The sequence below is a fragment of the Buceros rhinoceros genome, unplaced genomic scaffold, assembly GCF_000710305.1.
Source record: "Buceros rhinoceros silvestris isolate BGI_N320 unplaced genomic scaffold, ASM71030v1 scaffold6014, whole genome shotgun sequence".
Classification (NCBI taxonomy): domain Eukaryota; kingdom Metazoa; phylum Chordata; class Aves; order Bucerotiformes; family Bucerotidae; genus Buceros; species Buceros rhinoceros.
In genome coordinates this window covers 24,945-46,189 of record NW_010407558.1, presented here as the reverse complement: position 1 = coordinate 46,189, position 21,245 = coordinate 24,945, and the positions used below count along the sequence as shown (strand labels likewise).

Genomic DNA, 21,245 nt, shown 5'->3' with positions numbered 1-21,245 from the left:
AACAATAGGAGAATTTCAGAATATTTTAACACAGTATCAAGCTGTGGTCTCAAAATTTTGGACCTCAGTGGGTACTGCTGTGAGTTTCATTTAACTGTAAAATCAAGGGAACATACCTTGTTATAAAGCCGGTTATACAGACATATAGCTTTCCACTCTCAAAACAAAAATCCAGTCAGTGTCTTGTTAACAGCATATACATGCATATAGCATTGCCTAATCTTATAAAATTTGGTTGAAGAGTTGCCAGCTTTACAAGTAATAAATCATTATGTTCGGATGAAAACAGAAATGTGCACAGCAACAATCTTATTAATTATGACATCAAAGGAACAGAAGACTGGAAAGTAAAGCTAGTTTTAAAAATCTTTATTACAATTATTGAAAGCGCGATGGACTTATTATTAACCGTAACTTTTATAAATACCAGGAATCGCATTTACCCAGAAACCTTGTCAGAAATAGACAAAACAGCATTTGGCAAAAAGAACAAAAGGTAACCACACATCAGCTGTTTACTGTACCTATGAAGAGGAGGATGCAAGTGGCAGGGAAAGACACTTAAGTTTTATTAGGTGGGGGATGTTGGACTGGTTACGTTCTGGAAAATGAAAGAAACATTCTCTTTTATCCTTTCAAGGAAAGGATCGTCGAGAGTGTGATGCTGTACAGAGAAATGTTTCCATTGCATCAACTGCGACATGGAGAGTGGTTTCTTTGAATCAGGCTTTGTACGGTTTTGTCCAAGCTGGCAATTTCTAGATACAGAATGCTCTTCTGAGGAAGGATCTGGAAAAAATGATGCAATAGACTAATCAGAGAAAACTAAGACTGAAAATTTTAGTGTGACTCAATAAACTACCTGGTGATAATAAATGAGAGAAAATAGAACAGCATATATAATCCTTCTGTGTCAATAAAACCCAAACATATATATTACCCACAGTAAGAGGGGAAAGCCTGTTTCTCGCTCATCAACTGAGTTTATCAAAATCGCCATATGCTAGCATAAAGACAAATCCTTTTACACACAGATGGGAAAAAAAAATCTTATCCAGCAATTTCCTTTCTTCTGTCTTCCTAATTCTGTGACACTTGGGCTGCTCCTTTTCTTTAGGTAAATCTGAATCTAGAAGTATGTTACAGCAAAATTTATGCTAGCTTCTATTTCCTCCCAGAGGAGTCATTCCAAACAGCTGAGAACAGTTTGAATAGCTGCTTCACTGACTCAACACACTAGAGCTGCGCACTCCATACATCTGGATTACGCCAAGTTGTTCAATACACACAACATTGTATACTGTGTATCACAGTAAGGGAAAGACTACTGCTGTGAAGCACAAAGAGAGGAATTAACTTTCAACAAAGTACCCTAAAGTGCCAAACAGGCAGGGTATGTCACACATTGCTGGCTTCATGATCCATCTGATGCACGTGATAAATGAAGAAATCATTTTGGATGGAAAAAAATAGCATCAATGCTGTTATCGGTTTAAAACCTGTCATCAAAATTTTTCATAGCAGTGTTATATGCTCCTTGGGAAAGACCGGTGATACGAGCAGCATGATAACTCAGAGAATTCTTGAGTTTTTGAAGTTCTGGAGAACCCAAAAAGACTCATATATGCAACACTTTCCTTGTGACTGACATACGATGCACATTTGCACTAGATATGAAACATAGTACTTTACCGGCCAGAAGAAAATTTAGAATAGATGCACTTCTCAAGTCCTTATGGATTCTGTGTTCCTAACTCCGTAAATTACACCATGATCAAGTAACACAATAGGCTTACAGCTTTGTAGCTGATCTGAAAGCCAGAAGAACTGCAAGCAACCCATCTGCATGATCCATGGACGGTTTATCTCTTCCTTTCAAGACTCCTGTGATTTTCTAAAGATGGTCCTATTCTGAATGGACAGCAGGAGCTTGGTCAAGAATATCCAGTCTCGTTGGCATATCTAATGGAGATCATTACGAAAAGTTCATATATCATGAAGTCTTTATTACACTGTTTGGCTCCTCATTATCTTTTGAACGATACTTGCTAGTAATGGAGGAGACAAGCCAGCGGAAGTTCTTAGCCCTTCCTGTGCACTGATATCTATCCCCAGTAACCTGGAATCTGGTTCCCTGATTAAGCAATTTGACAGCTTTCTGTTCTTAGGAAATGCAAGGAGACCAACTAGTGGTAGCTGCATTCTGGGGTGATCAAACCGAAGACCTTGACTCACAACAATTTTGACCAGGGAACTGACAGGCGAGTTTGTCCTCCACTCTTTAGGAAATAAAACCTCCCCCTCGCTCTGTCGTTTCCACCACTTAAGTCTAAGAACAACCTTCAGGATTTTCCTTCATTAACTGCCAAAAGGTTCTGCTCACTAGGACCAAAATATAATTACACTTGAGGAAGTCCTGGTTAGAGGATCCAAGAGACTAATGCTGTGATTGAATTGAGGGAACCAGTATGTGTTCAATGCAGTCAAGAGAGTTAAGACAACTGCAAAACACTAAATAAAATTATATGCTCCAGTGTTCACCACAGTAACAATACAAAATTTCTCTGCATTTCTGGAGTCCAGGAGCTCTACCTCTACCTGCCTCACTGCAGACCAGTGAGAAAAACTGGCTAACATCTAACGCTAAAGTTGCCTTTTCCACAAAGATCCAGTGACAGTACCTGAGTTGAGGTTGGTCTATTTTAGAACATCACTCACTCATGGGAAAAAAAGGTTTTATTTTTCAATCATTAAAGAAAGATACAAAGACAAAGAAATCAGTATGCAGAGCAAAAATAAAGGAGAAAGTTAAGTTATTACGGCTACAGCAGCACTGTGCTTTCACTAGCCAAGTCCTCCCCATTTTGGGTAAATGAGATGAGCTCTAACCTAGTACCTGGAGACATGCAAACCATCAAGAAAAGTCTCATTGATTAACTTAATTTCTTGCCTATGTCTGTTGGGAGCATGCACTCTTGTACCCACTTCTTTGGTTCTTTTTTTTGTGGTATCTGTGTGCATTTAGAAGATATCAGTATTGGTACCTCACTATCGCACCCATGAATAATGTACAGGGATATTGCATCCCCAAAGGAAAGAAACATACCAGGGCAATAGTCACTCTTCCCTTTAAGAATCTAAAGGAGCTATAAAAATTAAAACGGATAGATGTAAACATGATTTTTTTTTTAAATCATGCTGCTATCTTAAACATACATATCTGTATGCAGGTATTAAAATGATTTGGATATGCCAAAAGAACAAGAGACAGGTTCCTACAGAAAGGATAGATGAGAATATTTGCAGCCTGGCTTTATGACTGCCAGGGGATCTTCCAGCTAAGTATTTCATCATCCTGCATCAACTTTAGTTAATAACTGTGAAATGAAGGCTTATATTCAGAGATCTGGCACAGATCTTCATCTCGTATAGCTGTCCTCAGATAAATCACTTTTGAATGAGCCCTTACCGATTACTCATCACCGTCCTTTAATATTTAGAAACAAAACACCATACAGTGTCATTTGGTTGTAACGAATCACTAGTTGAGCTGGATATAGCTATTTCAAGGAATTAAGAGGCATAATACATGCATTAGATGTTACTACAAGGAATGAATCTTTTCTACTCCTCATCTTTGAAGGGCTCCTACGGATTAGAAAAATCAGCCAGTAAATGGAAGATCCCATAACAAATCTCATCATTTCAATACTATTTTATTGAGTATCAAGAGTTTTCTCCAGTGACAGACTATATATTCAGAATGGATGTACTTCCTCAGCTATGGCCAGAGTCAAAGAAAAAGAAACTCACTTTGAAACTCGCTCTTTCCCATACAGTTGCACTCAAGCAAGTCATGGGTAACACAGCTAGAATCTTCATGAAGGGTGAAGAGATTTCTAAGCTCCTCAATGGAAAAATGGATGTGTTCAGATGTCTTGGAAAGGTCTACAACCGCCCCAGAAAGGTCTTGTTTGCTGATCTGTCTCTGATAAATCTTTTCTTCTATTGAGCCTATATTGAAAAAAAAAAAAAAAGAAAAAACAGATACACTGGGATATTTTTTTGACCAGTACTTGTCAAGAAGAAAAATCAAATCCATCTCTTGATAACAATATTCGTAGGAAATGCTAAACCACTTTTTTCAGTTATTCAAGCAAAAGCAAAGCAAGAACAAATAAATCAGTGTGATGTCTTGATTTTAAATGAATTCAGAACAAATAATATATATTTGAAGAATTAATAATTTCCAAAAATTTCCCTTTCTTTTACAGACAAAATTTCAATAGCTGTCTCACTCTAGAATATGTCTGAGCACCATCTCTGACCTGTGGTTAGCAGCCTGTAGATATAGACGGTATGTTTCTGACCATCTCTCCACACTCTGGCCATTGCCTGAAGAAAGCAAAGAGATGAAAAGCGTTAACAGCCTATTATACAATGGTAATTCAGCTTAAACTTGTGGCCTCCACTGATCAAATTACCAGTTGTCCTGGTAATTTTTTCAAAAAGCTGTTGTCCAAAGAAAGCATTCCTCAATAACTGTCTTTGACTGTTTTTATAAAAGTCTTCCGGTATTAACTGTAAATAATTTCAAAAATATAGTTTACTTTCTGCCATTTATGGTCCCCTTTCTTTCTGTATACTATAGTAGGAAAACAGGAGTTTCAGTGTTTTCCTGCCAGAAACCCCCTCTGCATATTTGATTTTCCAAGCACCAGCAACTGTTTAACAATTCAAGAATACTCACAATTCTCCTCTTATTATCTCCAAAACTGTTTTTTGCCAAAATAAATCTTTAAAAACTACTTTTCCATTTCTTTTAAAATTGTAAAGTAAGTGTTTTACACCCCTTTTAATTCTTAAACAAATAAAATGTAATTGAGTACTGCTATATGGGGTTTTTTTCCCAAAAATGTAAGGGTTACCCCTACATACTGGGTACAAGTACCCACAACATGTTTTGTTGTCTTTAGCAACCTGCAGCATTTTTGAGTGACTTAACAGACCGTGTTTCAAGCAACAAGTATTAAGGTATTAAGCACACAGCATTACTCCACAATAGAGTTTATTACTGCATTTATAAGATTTTTTTTAAATTGTTATTGTTAAGGACTATTTTGACCGAACACTCTTATGCCAACTAAATAATCCATTGAGGACAACAAGGGATAGCACAGCACTGGCTTTGTTTTCTTACTTTTGGCATCACTGCCACATGATTTTCTCATTCTCTTAATTAATCAAAACCTGTCCCTTTTTCTCAGATATTGCAAATTGACAGCAATGTTTTCAATGCAGTCTAATCACGTTTTTCTTTTCTTTTTAGAAACACAGCAACTTTCCAGTTAAAAAGATGTTGGGAGACAAAGGGGATACATGACTCACTTCTCCAAAGACATCAGAAGTTAATCTTTTCATTTTTTTACTGTAAGAGTGCTTCTAATGATCTCAATAGATATGAAAGAGAAATACTTCTTTTCTTCTCAGAGTTTTCCTTCAGAATTGTACTTGTCAAAATACAATGTGGTAACTGGGTAGCAGTAAGACATGTAAAGCCAGGCATTTCAAAATCATTCGAAAACTCATTTGATGCCCATCCCAACCCACATGGAGACAGTTGTTATCAGACCTGAATATCCGTAGCTGGATTCCAGTCGATATCGTACAGGATCAAATGAGATGCTCCAACCAGATTCAGCCCTACTCCACCAGCCTTTGAACTCAGCAAAAAGATAAAAGCTGGACTGAATTTACTATTAAAAGTATCCACAATCTGTTGTCTCTGGGAGACAGGAGTATGTCCATCAAGTCTGGTATAAGAGTATCCGTAACGTTTGCATGTCTCTTGTAATATGTTTAATGTCTGAGTGTAATTGGATACCAGTACAACTCTGTCAAACAGTAAAACAAAGTTATCAACTTAGACCTTGGTAAAGTTAAAGTCCAATAATAAATTACTGAAGACACCCAAGAAAATGCAATTACAAGTCAAGCAAAAATTGCAGATCAATGTAAGGTTACTCATATTTCCTATGAAACAAAACACTTTGAAGCACATACAGCAAATAGTAAATTTGGATGCATTATATGTACTGCCAAGCATTCAAATGTTAAATGTTAAATAATGAATGTTTTCCCTCATAACAGAATTTTCCTTAATGCACAGATTGCAAGGATCCAAAACCAACAAGAAAGAGATGTAGAAAAAAAAAATCTCTATTTATACAAAAATAGCCGTTGTTAAGGCAGCATTTGCAGAGGGCATTGTAGTAGCTAATAAATAATATATATATGACTCTACTTACTGAAAAAGTTACTGTGAACATCTACAGACAACCTCAGAAAATTCTAATAAACAAAATCATGAAAGTCAAACAGGAAAGCAGTGACTCTTTCCTACATTTTATGACTGAAAAGAACTGGAATGAATTATAGTGAAAGATACCACAAAGAATACAGTCTGGATTTTTGTCTTTTTTTTTTTAAAGCAAATTAAACTGAGCATTTATACTAGTGACCCATATTATGTCAGGAGTTTTTTCCCTGAAATTTTGTTTAAATCAGTTTCAGAGAACTGCAAATCTAAAATTTCTATGCTCACAGATATTAAGGATGATTCTACTGAGTGGACAAAGAAAGATCTTTTGAATTTAAGCCATACATTAAGGACAGTTAGAGCACTTTCTGCCAGATCTTGTTTGGAGATCTTTTATAACCTAAACTAAATGTAACAAATTCCATCAAGGCTATTACATTTTTAAAATTAATTTTGATTAAAAACAAGTACTGAAGCACTAGAAAAATAATTTCAGGGAAACGCTCATAAATTAACAAGAAATTGTTTAAAAGTATTTTTATCATTACATTTCATAATGGAACTTCATCCAAGACTTGTTTGTAAAGAATTTGCAGGGTTGATTTTTTTCTGCCAATCAACACCAAATTCATACCTTTATTTTCACTAAAAACTAGTCCACAGAAGAGGATTGGAATTGAGTCTTCATATTGCCAAAACTATTTAGTACTAATGAGAGCAGACAAACAAAAGACAAATAAACATGAACAGCTCTAAACTAAAGCAGCAAAACTTTTGAAAGTGTAAAATAATGCCTCAGCACCAGCTGTAACTCAGCAGCTCCTACAGCACTGATACAGCGAGCGGTGCTTTTTCCTGACACCCCTGCTTCTTTTGACCTACAAGAAACCAGGGCAGTACGTTTAGATATTTAGCTCTCATTGGTTTCAATGGATGTGAGGCATATAAACTCCAACAACAGGCTCAGCTTTATGATCTGCAAAGAAAGAACATCTTCAAATTTCATTACATCAGTGCCAAGAGCTCTGCTGTTACTTCCCACTACTGAAGTACAGCACGTCCTGTTTAAGCATCAATTTAAATAAAATGCGGGGTCATAGTATTTGCAGGGAATAATTCCTATTGGTCCAGAACTCAAAACAAGGAAGTTTCAGCCCAAACCGGGACAAAGTCAAAAGCTAAATACTATTGGAACAGCTGAGCTTTAAGGCATGAGGCCATAAAAAAGTTATCGTGGAACATAAGGTCATATGAGATTTCCAAGAATCAGCATTTGCACAGTAACTAACCATGTGCATCCTATTACTCCTTGATAAACAGAGGTTTTCCTACATGTCAGTGGCAGTTACCACAGGGGAAATAAGCAGTTGCTCTGAAAGTTTAAAGTTCATTTGTTGGTTACCCTGAACAGAAAAGGCAGCAAGCACTGAGCAGTTAAATGTAATTAAAGAGGAAATAACTATAGTCTAGTAATTAAAATTATTTTAGGGCAATTTAAAATATTTAATAAATGAATACACCTCCTCAAGGAGACACAAAGCACTAGAAAGTCTCTGCAAGTAAAGACAGTATGTCATAGTACCGGGGCTGCAGCAAACTATCTTACTTGCTGGAACTCGGTATGAAAAATACAAGTATCTTTACCTAGAAAAAAATGAAGAGCATTTTTGAAAATTATGTCAGCTGCAAATCCTAGTTTAGTAATTTAACAAGGAACAGCCAGGAGTACAGTGCATAAATAGGCTTGGCACCTTTGCAAACAGTTGCAATGCCTTAGTTTTGAATATTACATACCCATGCATTTGAAAAGCAAAATATCCAGAAGGTCACTGCCACCATCTCCCTTTTACCTTTCTTTCACACTTGCCTTTCAGAAGAGTTGAGCTCATGGATTGCTGCTAACAATTCCACCAGCACCCGCAATTTTCCTGAATCAGTTTCAGAGAAAGTGTCTGAAGTATAATCTTGTGGAAAGACATCTATTAGACCTTCATAGAGGCTGGAATCATCATGATCATCAAATGTTGGATCACAGCTTTTTTCCTATTGAAAATAAAAGGATCCAAGTTCCATATCGCCTCTAACCTGCTTTGGTTTTTAAACTTTGCTATATTTTTTATTACAAAGACAAAAGGAGGCATCAAGAGCTGCCTCAAAGTAGCGTATCATGTGAGCATGACAACCTCCTAGTTAAAAGCACAGTTTTGAAATACTGATCATGTTTATTTTGGTTCACACCCTCTAATCTAAGGTGTGGTTTGCAGTTGAGTAAAACATTGAAATACTTAAAACTGAAAAATGTGGTTTACTTCTACTTCTTTACTTAAACAACCACACTGATGTACACCCACAGCAAAGCCCTATCTAAAACATGGCGGGGAAGAATCAATAATCTGTTTATTCTTTCTAAATTCCATAATACTTTATTATGAAACTTCCTAGACATTGACTTTTTTTAGGAAGATGCTGCCATTAAGATTCAGTTATGCAACTGGAAATGAAAAAAAGTGAGCAAGTAAAAACAGTGAAATAGGAGAAATACATGGAATATTTTGCTGTAATTTGAAAATCAGTATTTCACAGGGAAGAAAAATCCAAACGTCCCAAACACTGAAACCTCAATGGCAGTAAACAACTTGAACTACAGACCCTTCTATCCCTGCAGTGTCTAAAGGATTATGCTTTCACATATGAAAAATTTCTAATGCTTACGCTGTGAAGCAAGGGCAATGAACTTTACTTGGTAGTGTGGAAAGTTACTGGGAGGTCTGTGCTGTGGACATTCCTACAAAGTCGTGAGGGATGTCTTTTAGGAAAGATTTGCATTTCCACTCACCTTACCTGGACTTTGACTAGTGCCCACAGAAGTTAGTATGACCAAGTTATTACTATTACTATTATTTACCTATAGGAATGAGAACATTTCTATGGCATTAACAGGGTGTACAGTGTGACAGGATACTAGGAGAAGTGGAAAAGGACACTTCTAGTACCACTTACATCTTCGGTCTGCAGCTCCCAGTGCTACTAAGCTCGAGAGAGTGAAATTATCATGTGGACGGGGAGGTTTTAGAGAAAACAGCAGACAGGGTACACAGATTAATCTCTAGCTAACAGTGTTCATTCTAAAATTCACATTTATATGTATTTTTACAAATATTCAGAGACAAAATTAAGAGGGGAAAATACATGAAGAACAAGAAAATGCCATAAGGGAATAGAAAACTGGTGAAACACCTTCCTTGAGTACATTCAGATTTTCTAGCATTTATGGTTTTGAAAGATCTCCTAAAGCAAGTTGTATGTGAGAAGAGAGTAGGGAAATGATCCTAAGTAGCGTGCACATTGACCACAGCATAGTTTTGGTGACTTTTTGCCTGCTGAAATGACTAATTGCAGGCACCCAACCCCATGCAAATAGATACCTTTATAGCTTTAAACAGAAGGCATGGATGATTGCACAGTTTTTTCAAAGCTCCTATGCATATTAGGTGAGGACTGTTTTCTAGCTTGCCTTGCAGACAGGACCTAATAACTCGAGAACTAAGCAGTTTTCGATACAAATCAAGTTGCAGTGCTGCGGGTCTGCAGAAGATTATGCTCTCCTTTTTGGGGGGCAGAAATTTGTTTATGACCTCCTGTGTTCTCCTAAGAATAAAGAGTCCAGTGAGACGTGTGAGTTCTGCTGCTCTTTTTTCTCCTAATTCCCTTTCCTCCTAAAAGAACAAAGCACAAAGTTAGTAATAATCTTGCAGTTCATCACAATAATTTGCTGTATCATTTTAATTAGGTAATTAAAAAACATTTTAAATGTAGGATACCACTTCCAGACATGGAATTGTAATGATCAATTCTTCTTCAGTTAGTACTTAGCATTAACTCAATTCTAGGTCTGGTTTCTAAAGTCTTAAACAAAGGAAGATAATGTCCCAAAAGATATCCAAAGCTTGAATTATATTCCAGAATTTCTTGATTGATGCAATAAAATCAGGTAGATTTTGTGGAGAGACTAAGAATGAATAAAGTATCATCATATGGTAATGCACATGGCATTTTGGGGAATGCTAGGTGTTGGAAGAGCAATTTTTGCCTGCTAATTAAATCGGCTGCTGAAATGGATGATCTCAACATGCACGTATTCCTCCAGCTGCCTTTGGAGAACAGCTGATTTTATTTCAAATAGGAAGGTGAAAAGCTTTTGCTACTATTAATCCTGAGCTTTATTTCATTCCACAGAAAGAAAATTTCACAGTGCTGTCTATGAATTTTCTTCTATAACTGCATTTTTTTTTAATGATATACCTTTGTTGCTGAAGGTTCTCTAGACCTGACAATTGGTTCCTCATATATCTTCCTATATGTGGATAGAGAACCAAGTATTCCTGGATTCACAAACTCTATTAATGCATAAAATTCTTGCAAGTCATTTTGAATTGGAGTACCTGGAAAGAGAAAAAAATAATTCTGTATTTGGTAACGTTTTCTTAAAAAATTATAGAAGTACAATCTTTCAATGTAGGGTTTAATGTGGAGAATGCATCCTGAAAACATATGGTTTTTTCAATGGAAATTACTCAGAGTAGTGAATTAATCTAGAACTTTATCACGATTAATAAACTACTGTCTCCCTAACTAACCAGTCCACACATTTCATAGTTTTGACAAAGGAATTTAAAAAGTCAAGCTCTCAATCAATTTTATTAAATAACTACAGAGGAAAACAATGAGTGTATGTTAACAGAGTCCTGACTCCCTTACAGAAGTTCCCAGACTCCCTGCCTGTCCTTGAATTTAGACAAATTTTGAATTTATTTAAAAAAAATGGAAATAATCTCTTTTTACAAGACCCTAGACTTGTGCATTTAATACCCATTGCCAAAATTTACACTGTGCTCCTGCCACGCTTACAACAGCTTTTTCCTTTACCCCAACCTAGTCCTATTACCATAGCTAAAAATTAAATGTAGCTATAGATACTAACCAGTAAGGATAATTCTCCTCTCACAAGACAGACTAGTGAGGGCTGTAGTTGTCTTAATAGAGCTGTTTTTCAGACGATGTCCTTCATCACAGATTAGGAGGTTAAATTCTATAGCCTGAATTTGATCCAAACAACGCAGCAGCATCTCATAACTGATTATCAAAACTGAATAAAGTGGAGAACCTATGAATTCTTCTACTTTGTGGTCCTGCAAGTATAAAAGAAAATATATCATACAACTATTTCTTTTGAGATCATTCCTCATATTCCTTAAACATCCAGCATCTACAGAATTTTTTTGAAGCATGATACAAGGCATTTGCTATCTCCTTCCTGAGTTTGGATTATTGATTCTTTCCTACTTTGCAAAGGAAATACAGGATGTGATACAGCAATTTAGTGTTTTACCACCTCATTAAAAGAAAATGTATTATTCTTCCAGGCCTTCAAATCCTCTGACACACATTACTGTGAAGGTGAAAAGCACAGGCTCCCTGTAACAGCTTCCCAGTCCTGGCATTTAGGTAAGCTTCAAATGAATAATTAAAGCCAAGATAATCAAGAGGCCCAAGTAGCTGCCTATACACTCACTTTGGGATCTCAAGCTGCAGGGTGCAGTAACATGGCCCAGTAGGAAGTTATCACAGTCCACCAACCTGAAATTCCCCTTGTAGTTTTGATTTTAATACAGATTAACTTTATTACAAGCCCTTAACATCAATGGGTTGGCCAACAGGTTAAGGGCAGCCTGGGACTCAGAAAATATAGCCCAAACCTAGTCCCTGAAAACATGCCTGTCTATCAGCAAACAAATGTAATTGACTTCTAAACCCTGCATTAGTGGTCAGAAAATGGCTGAGAGCCCCTCCACACTTATATACCCTTCAAACCATTTTCCTTCAACAGATGTCAACACTGTTGTTGCCTGTTGAAGGAAACAGACACACTAAATAAAAAGTCACTGTAATGTGACAGGGAGCTTCTTCCAAAAAAGTTTCATAAAAACAGTTATATTTCTGTGCAGACTTGTGGATGTACTAGGATTGTTCACCTGTCTTGCAATTGTGCGTAGAAATAGAAAAACCTACTGTGGGCACATCCTTCACCTTTCCGCTTGGCTCCAGACACTAATTCCCTGCACGCTCCTTCCTATTTCCTAATGGTGTTCGCTAACTAAGCAGGCTCTGTGCCCAGCTAACAAGCTGAAGGACCTCTTTAACTGTGAAAGCAAGTCAAGCCAGAGCTTCAGAAGGCATTTTTATTTCCAAACAAGATCAGTCACCAAATACAGACAACTAAGTCTAGAGCCAGATGGTGCAATACACTGTAAAAGCAGCACCCCTTAATTATCACAACTTTTAGAGCCTCCTAGCAGGTGATTCAAATGAATGGGCTGAATCTGGCACATTAATCTCACAAAGTACCTTGTGGTAGATCAGTCTCCACATGCTGCTCAGAAAGAGGCCCAGCACATGTCAGAGAAAGCAAGGTGTGGTGAGGAGCAGGGAGTAAGGGTATACGGTGATCTCCCCAGGTGTCTGGGTGGGACTTGAGCATTCTTTTGTTTCCAGGACTGTAGCTGCCTGTTTTCTGACCTGTATTTTTACTGCCAGTTTCAAAACAGGAGCAGATAATTTCCCAACACAGGAACTGAGACACAGAGGAGCCCTGTAGGCAACACCCAGTGTTGTCCCTGCCCACTGTTCAGGCTCCTGAGGCTCCTGAGGCTCCTGAGGACAAAGGCGATGCCATTCTGACTCTCTCTGAGGATGGTCAAGAATCAGAAGATGCCCCAGGTTCAGATATCATTTTGGTTTTCCTACACTTTCTGGGTGTGAGCTGGAACTACAGGGAAGGTGGTGGGAGCACTGGGGAACTGCCTCCAATGTCCCTCCCCTGGTAAATCATCAACTCTTCTGGACTCTTTGAACCCCTTAAAAAAAAACTAGGAGAGTCTTGGCATATTATAAGCCCCCTGTAGCCAAACATAATATATACCTTTCTGTATTTAACAACAGCAGTAGATGAAGGATGGAAAATTAAAATAAATTTACAGGCAAATTTCAAGTAATTAATTTATCCTCTTAACTGGCTGCAAGACATGTATGTATTATAGCCTCCATTTTCACAATTACCCAAAGTGATTTGACAGGTTTAAGTGAGTTGCCCAGAGCCACCTATGGAGCAAATGCCAATCAGTATTAGAGCTCCACAATGTCCCAGGTTTACTCTTTGAACAGACCCTTCTTCGCACTCGTCCAAATCCAACGTAGCTGAAGTGTAAAGTAAAAAAATGTTGAATCATGAAGCAACATAAACTTGAATTAATTAATTCTCCAGATATATTGACTTAAAAGCTGAACCAAAATAACCCCAGCAGAAGGGATACTCTGCAAACAGATAAAGGAGTTATTCTCTTCAACGTGTCTCAAATGCTGTTAACATGGATTAACAAGACCTAAATGCAACCTTTGTGGGGACATCTTAATTTTAAAAGCAATATCCTCTACATGACATTTGCATTTTAACAGCACTAACCTGTAATCACATTTTAAAAGCAGATAATGTCCTGATAATGTTTTCTGAAGTCTGTTACTGAAGGGTTAGGATCAGCTCACAGTGTTTCAGTGTGCAGGTGAGGAAAACATGCCTCACACATTTTTAAAAGCCTGTCAGTTCTCTGAACTTATTCCTTATCGGCAAGAATATAAAAAACCTTTGAGACAAGCTCTTCCTTTTCAGTTATACCAGACAAATAACAGTATGGTAATTGCTGGGTTTTTTCCAAAGATAGACAGTAAATTATTTTTAAATACCTTATTATATCCCAGGCAAGTCATACTGTGTCTGCCTTTTGCATGACAAATTATTCTTTGCTATTTGGAAACACAATCTTAAAAGCCACTGAGTGTCTTCAATCCAAATGGCTCCAACAAGATGAGTAAAAATATTTAAGTTATTTAAATTAAATGAAAATGAAAGCTACTGTCATTTTGGGTCATACTAACTGTCAGCAAATTCAGGTTTTCTCTTCCCAACTTTATTCATAAAAACTGCAAAATGTTCAATTATTTCTAACTACCTTTTGAGTTAAAAATGTTGCCATATTATATTTTGCCTTCTTTCCACTTTTTTTAGAAACTTCCATATTTCTCATCCTAACCTATATTACATCACAGTTCCTGACAAGTCAGTTTGCTTCACTTCCACATCTTAAAACAAGTTACCAAGAAAAGCACATGATGCACAGAGCACCTATTTCTCAGACAGACATGTGGACGGTCCTCAGTGGAAGATAAGTAGGTTCAACAATTTCAAGGGTTTGACAATAACAAATGGAATTCAAAGAAATAATTACTGTTACAAAATTTTGTACACTCCACAAAAGAGTTTAAAAACAGTTTGAAAACTTTCATTTCACCTGAAATACTCTTCCATACAGACATAAGGATAACACAAGAAACTAAAAGCAGTTCTGGTTGATGTAAGAATTGGGTTATCTTTAGAAGGAAGTGCTATTTGTGTCTTTAATCTACTTGTATGGAACTATTACATAAAAAAATAACTTTGGAAAATAAATACCTGTGTCTTTGTTGCAAAGCACCGATGAAGATACTGTAAGTTCTCCAATTCCATCTACTGGCATAGTTCAAATACAGAGAAGCAAGGAAAAAGTAGAAGTACAGCAGATTGCTGAAAGTACATATAGAAACCACAGTCTGCTAAACAACTTCTCTTTCTGCTATGAATGTCCACTCCATACGGAGATGGGGACCAGAAGTCTTCCTAAAAGAAATACTGGATGGTCAATTACCAGACCAAAACAGAGCTTGAATCTGAAAGCTTCAGAAGCATAAACAAAGGCGTGAACAAGTCTCCTGTTCACAGCTTCACGAACGCTGGTCCTGAGGGGATCCAACCCTCTGACTAAGATATTGAGCCATGCGTATCAGGAAAATTTACATGGCAAGAAAGCCTTTCTGCATACCTAGAGCAAGATGCAGCTTTTCTCCAGCTAAAGCCTTCCATCAGTGATGCTACAGCCACACTCCTTCAGCTCCATTGTCTTTCACTTTGCCAGGTGCTTTCCTGCCTGATGTGGTCAATAAAGGTCACTGAAGCACAGACTCTGTACTAGAAGTTCTGGTCTTTGCAGTAAAGGACCGAGAGAGTTTTGTGTTTCAAAAACAAAGGCAAGGCCCTAGAGGTATACCAAGGAGACAAAAAGATGAGGTACTTCCTCAGCACCTGGGAATCATCCAGGCCCTACAGGAACTTGGAATTGTCATTACCAGCAGGAATAGCTCCAATACAGGAAGGACAGGGATTAGCATCCTCCTGTTTCTTTACTAAGATTTGTACTTGTCTGCATTCTTCTAGAGACATGAGATATTCACATTATCTAATACTGAGACTCTAGGCTTGGTAACTCAGGAGACTTTAAATCATCCCTACAGAACTGTAATTCTTGACAGTTATGGTAAAGGGAATAACATTCTGAAGTAACCTGAAACAGAGAGCCAAAACAAAGAGGAAAAAGTTTTCCGTACAGAACAAAAGCAACTACCACAGAAACGGAGTACAAGTCAGTCAAGGTAGATGCTCTGGTACAGAAAGCAGGGAAGGTGTGCACTTTGATAGACAACAAAAGAGGCACATGAGGGAACATTTCAACTTCTACATCTTCAAAGGTAAAGCTGGAGAAAAGAGAAGACAGGCATATGCTGCGCAGGCAGGTGAGCTTTACTGGTTACTGACAGCTAAATGCCCACATGGACAATTACCTGACAGAGAAACAAAGTATTACAGATATATATTAATAGAGAATTACCAGTTTTGCTCTCAGATTGAAAAAAAAAAAAAAAAAAGAGGAAAAAGAAAATCACAAGTCCTATATTCTGAGCCAAATTTGACCTAATCCCCTTTTGGAAATAAACCTTACCTGATCAACCGTAAAGACTTTGATCCTTTCACTTCCCAACCATTTCTGAAATTCTTTTTTCCAGCTTTTTACCAGGCTCCCAGGGGTGACAATTAGTGCTCGCTTTAGTACAGGCTTGCATCCATAGACTCCTTGACGCAGAAGAGTCCAGACAAGGGCAATGCATTGCAATGTTTTTCCTAAGCCCATTTCATCAGCAAGAATAGCTCCAAATCTGCCACTAACTCTGTAAGATAGAATTAGGTGGTGGTAACATTTCAAAAGACATAACTACAATTATTTACAACTGGTTTAGGAAATTGCTTCTTGTGTTTATTTTCTGAAGTATAAAGAACCTACTTATGCTTATTATGCTCTACTGTATGTCATACGAGCTGACCTTAGAGTGAAAGTCCTTGTCTTCTAGATTAATGCATTAGTTCTCCAAACCCTAAAAGTTTAAATCTTCTTATAGAATAAAAAATATTATCTAATATTTTTAAAAAATGTATATACCTTAAGGAATCTGTGACTGGCGAAAACACTTTTTGAACATAGTACTGTATTTTTTCAATAGGTTGGTATAACAGCTTCTTTATTCTATATGCCTGAATTATAAATTATACTAATAAATATGAATTATAAATCCCACAAAGCAGTGTGCTTTAGCATGGATTAGATTGTACCCATGTTTACCAGAATTGGTGTTTGCAGTAGCACTGACAGGTCTTTTGGCGCACTAGGCTCTCATCACATCTGGCAAAGTCACAGCAAGCATGACACTACATTCAGGTCAGGAATAACTCGTGCAACCTTTACTTGAGGAAAATTATTAACACTAATGAATGGTTGCTCAAATCTTCCCATTCAATTTGTGTAATTTTGAACATTGGCATGAAGAATATTACAGGTATTGAAAGCCAAAAGGGTATTTTCTTACCTCATTCCCATTACACATTCATATAGAAATATAATTCCTTCTTTCTGATGCGGTCGGAGAGTATTTGCAATGTAAGGATCCACGACTACATCCACCACAGGTAAACCAGCCTTATTGAACGTCCATTGATGACTTGCATTTGGTTTTGGCATAACTAGAGAATCTTGAAGTTCAAAACATACACAAGTATTGCACAAAAACATTATTTTTATTTTATTATTAAAGAGTATTATTTCTCTAACTCAGCTACAGAATAAAGTCAATGACCTAATGACTGCTAAAAATATTGTTTAAGATATTAACCATTCTCAGATGGAAAATGCATTGACAAACAGAGCATCTAGATAGATTTGTAAAGAAAAATCTTTTTATGGAGATTTTCCAAAGTTTCTCTCAAATGCAAAGGTGACAAGCTAAGAAATCTGAGTACTTTTTTACGATGATGTGAAACTGTCTACATAATAAATGTTGCATGACAAATTTGAATGTTTAGAGTTAAATCAGAAGAAGTTCTAAAAGGCTTCTTAAAGGAAAGTTTAAGAAAAAGAACATAAACAATGACCTACATAAAGTCTAGACACTACATTTCAAGGAGATATTCTTGTGGCTGCCCAGAAAGACTTCGTATTATTTCTCTAACTCAGCTACAGAATAAAGTCAATGACCTAATGACTGCTAAAAATATTGTTTAAGATATTAACCATTCTCAGATGGAAAATGCATTGACAAACAGAGCATCTAGATAGATTTGTAAAGAAAAATCTTTTTATGGAGATTTTCCAAAGTTTCTCTCAAATGCAAAGGTGACAAGCTAAGAAATCTGAGTACTTTTTTACGATGATGTGAAACTGTCTACATAATAAATGTTGCATGACAAATTTGAATGTTTAGAGTTAAATCAGAAGAAGTTCTAAAAGGCTTCTTAAAGGAAAGTTTAAGAAAAAGAACATAAACAATGACCTACATAAAGTCTAGACACTACATTTCAAGGAGATATTCTTGTGGCTGCCCAGAAAGACTTCTCTGCCTGAGAAACAGAGATAAAAAGACAACGATCTGTTTTAAAAAAGGGAAGGACTAAGAGTGAACTGACAAAGGCTGCCACAGTGCATGAATAAAAGAAGTTGACAGGTCTGAAGATATACAAAGGCAAAGAGGGCATGAAATATTTGGATATATCCTTTGGCTACATTTAAATAAGTTTTGCTTGCCATAATTTTTTTACAAGTTCTAACATCATAATTTTGCTAGATAATGTCCATACTGGATTACTTATATTGATCTTCCACATCCTCACTGAAAAGTGGTATAATCAGAGGACAGAATGAGAAAGCAAGTTATAACTGCTGGTATTTTTATGTCACTAGAGTATATATTGATAATTTGTTCATGGGAATAGGTTGGTTGACAGCTTGTGTCATTCAAGGAGATTTTGTTTCCTACTGACAAAGGACTGAGTTCTGACAGATGACATCAAATTGCATGCCTGTATATGTTAAGATCCAGTGATTACAAAAAGATAACTTTTCTGACAAAATTTTGCAGCCTCAGAGATGGGGAAGGAACGAGGCTTAGACAAGCAATTAACTAAAAGCTTAGAAATCATATGTGGACGATGTGGCTTTAGATTTTTGTCACTGTGGTCTGTTCTGCTGAGCACAAGGATAAATGTCTTTCCATTTTGAAGAAGCTGCATTTTAATTGTCTATTGGCATAGATCTCATCATGAAAAACCTCTGAATGCTCCAGTCCCAAAGTCCTGGCCTAGGAAAGAATTTCCATTACTTCCGAAAGGGTTTATGCAACAAGGCATTAAATAAACTATGTGATTCTCCTGTGTAAGAAACACTACTGACTGAGAGTCCAACCTACTGATGGTTGAGGGCTCTCCGTATCAGGCAGTTTGGGGAAATCCCATAGAAGGTACACAAATTCACCAAAATAGAGGTCACAGGAGACAAAGAACTAGAATAAACCATAGCTTTTTGACAGACTAATGCAAAAACAACAACGTTGAGTGTTGAATATATCAGGGTTTTGCCAGATTTTAGGTTAGAAAGCTAATGAAATATCATCCTATCACCACAGGAAGGAACATCCTAAGATAAACATCATCAAGCTGAATTCAGACCAGAAGCTAGTGTGTAGAAGGCTGCTCTTACAAAAGGGCCAATGACATCACTACTAATCATCGCTTGATTGGGATTTCATGCAGCCAGGTAGCAATCTGAAAAAGCCCCACAGTACCATGATATGAGGTAAGGAGTAGCATGGAGGTAAAACCATAGTAAGAGTGTAGAACAAACTCTTTTTTTTTTTTACATATGTATTGCTCTGCTTAATAATATTTCTTTAAATTAATTTTCATCTTCCATCTGAAAGATTAAGCCATTGGCAGAATATAGCTCCTAAATGGCTGGTTACTGACAGACAGAAGAATTCTCATTTAGGTAAGAAGCACCACTTCCAGCCGCTATCAAATGTTTACAGGATTCCTCTTACTCAGCTGCTTATCCAGCCTGTTTCTAAGCAGTTTGTGAACTCTCACAGCTCTTCAGCACTTGGCACTTCTAGTATTACAACACAGAAGTTCTGTTCTATAATAAACTGAGCTTGGGCTGTGTAGTTACACTCATTGGCTGTGAAGAAAGTCCCAGGTGCTGTCAGGATCAATTTTTTGAATCAGACTTAACCCCTCTTATTACTGATCCTCCACTGTAATTACAGTTCTGCCATATTATGACAGTGCTTCACTGACCCCATAGTGGGAAGCTGGAACTTATCTAGAACTTCTAGCATGTGTCAGACTGTTTCTTTGATCAATAAATTTATTTTCCTCAGAAACCACTCTAACTTGTTTCTACAGCTATCTGTAACAATCCTGAGAAACATCATGTGGTGCGGACTATTTCACTTGCATGATAAAATCCTAGCATGGTATTACACAGTAGTACTGCATGTCAGAAATATTTCAGTTAATACACTGTGGAACATCAAAATTTTGGTTACACATGCAACATTTTTTTGGAGGGCCAGAGGATGCTGAAATAAACTTAGAAATCTGAATCTTACTTGAAGCATTTGGATCATGGCGAGGTTTGTAGATTTGGATATCTTTGAGCATATTCGCTTTAGTATTGGGTTGACAGACCCTTCTGAATGGTTTACAGAATGGTTTCACATTAGTTTGAGGTAAAGCAGGCTGGACCATGTCATGAGTCCCTATTCCAGCCTGAAAACACCTGCCACTGTTGAAGTCATCTGCTGAAATTACACCCATCACTTCAATTTCTTTGCCTCCAACCATGAGTGTTTGACCTTCATCAAGACTGTCTAGCTCTTTAGATTTGTATCCCGTACCTAAAAGAATGTGAAAATTGATCAGTTAGGACGACACAGTAAATACAACTTCATTAACACCAGTACTCATCTGCAGGAAGGAAAAACAAAACTGTGAACAGGTATTTGATTCGTAAGCATTTGAATTGTTACACGTATGAACTTGCAATGCCTTTCCCTCCTTAACAGAGATGGACATTTGAGTGCTTACATCAGAACTTGACAGCAGAATATGTAAGCAAATATTTAATCATCATCCTCATCCACAATCAATTCTACTGAAAAACACCCATTCAAGGGAATTTACAAATAATGGCCCCATATCAAAAAATCCAGCACCTTGACTTTGTTTTAAATTGCTCAAAACTAATGACCATTCTAGGTCCTTTTTCCACCCTTTCATGCCCCAACAAGAACATCATTAGCCTCCCTCTTGCAACTGATCTAAACAGATTATTCTACTTTTAAAATAATTCCAAATTAGCTTTTTACAATTAGAGATTCATATGCATCTGAAATCTTTACTTCTACGTATGCTCTGAAACATACATGCTCGGCCTATTGCCAGGAATGATCAATGAGTTCAATAGCTTGTTCATTCCAAAACCCACCAGGGAGGTGATGCATTTTTCTACGCCCACTTAGGGACTCCATCAGGTGGGCATTCTCAGAGCAGCTACCACATACTATTAGTCTCATTACAAAATACAGTTACAGCTGCCACTTTCTTTTAAGATAAAGAGGT

At 37.0% G+C, this 21,245-nt stretch overlaps 1 protein-coding gene across 1 annotated transcript in view; it reads right to left on the bottom strand.

Annotated features, from left to right (window-relative positions):
* Positions 1–571: 571 nt before the first annotated feature.
* The window catches only part of RAD54B (RAD54 homolog B (S. cerevisiae)), a 23,339-nt gene continuing 2,665 nt past the window's right edge, over positions 572–21,245 (bottom strand). The window contains exons 2-12 of the mRNA XM_010134507.1: positions 20,234–20,521; positions 17,162–17,324; positions 16,243–16,468; positions 11,301–11,508; positions 10,622–10,761; positions 9,745–10,035; positions 8,187–8,362; positions 5,633–5,894; positions 4,329–4,395; positions 3,814–4,014; positions 572–789 (exon numbers count right to left, since the gene is read on the bottom strand). Coding sequence (XP_010132809.1) covers positions 572–789; positions 3,814–4,014; positions 4,329–4,395; positions 5,633–5,894; positions 8,187–8,362; positions 9,745–10,035; positions 10,622–10,761; positions 11,301–11,508; positions 16,243–16,468; positions 17,162–17,324; positions 20,234–20,521 — 2,240 coding nt within the window. The remainder of the gene's footprint in view (positions 790–3,813; positions 4,015–4,328; positions 4,396–5,632; positions 5,895–8,186; positions 8,363–9,744; positions 10,036–10,621; positions 10,762–11,300; positions 11,509–16,242; positions 16,469–17,161; positions 17,325–20,233; positions 20,522–21,245) is intronic.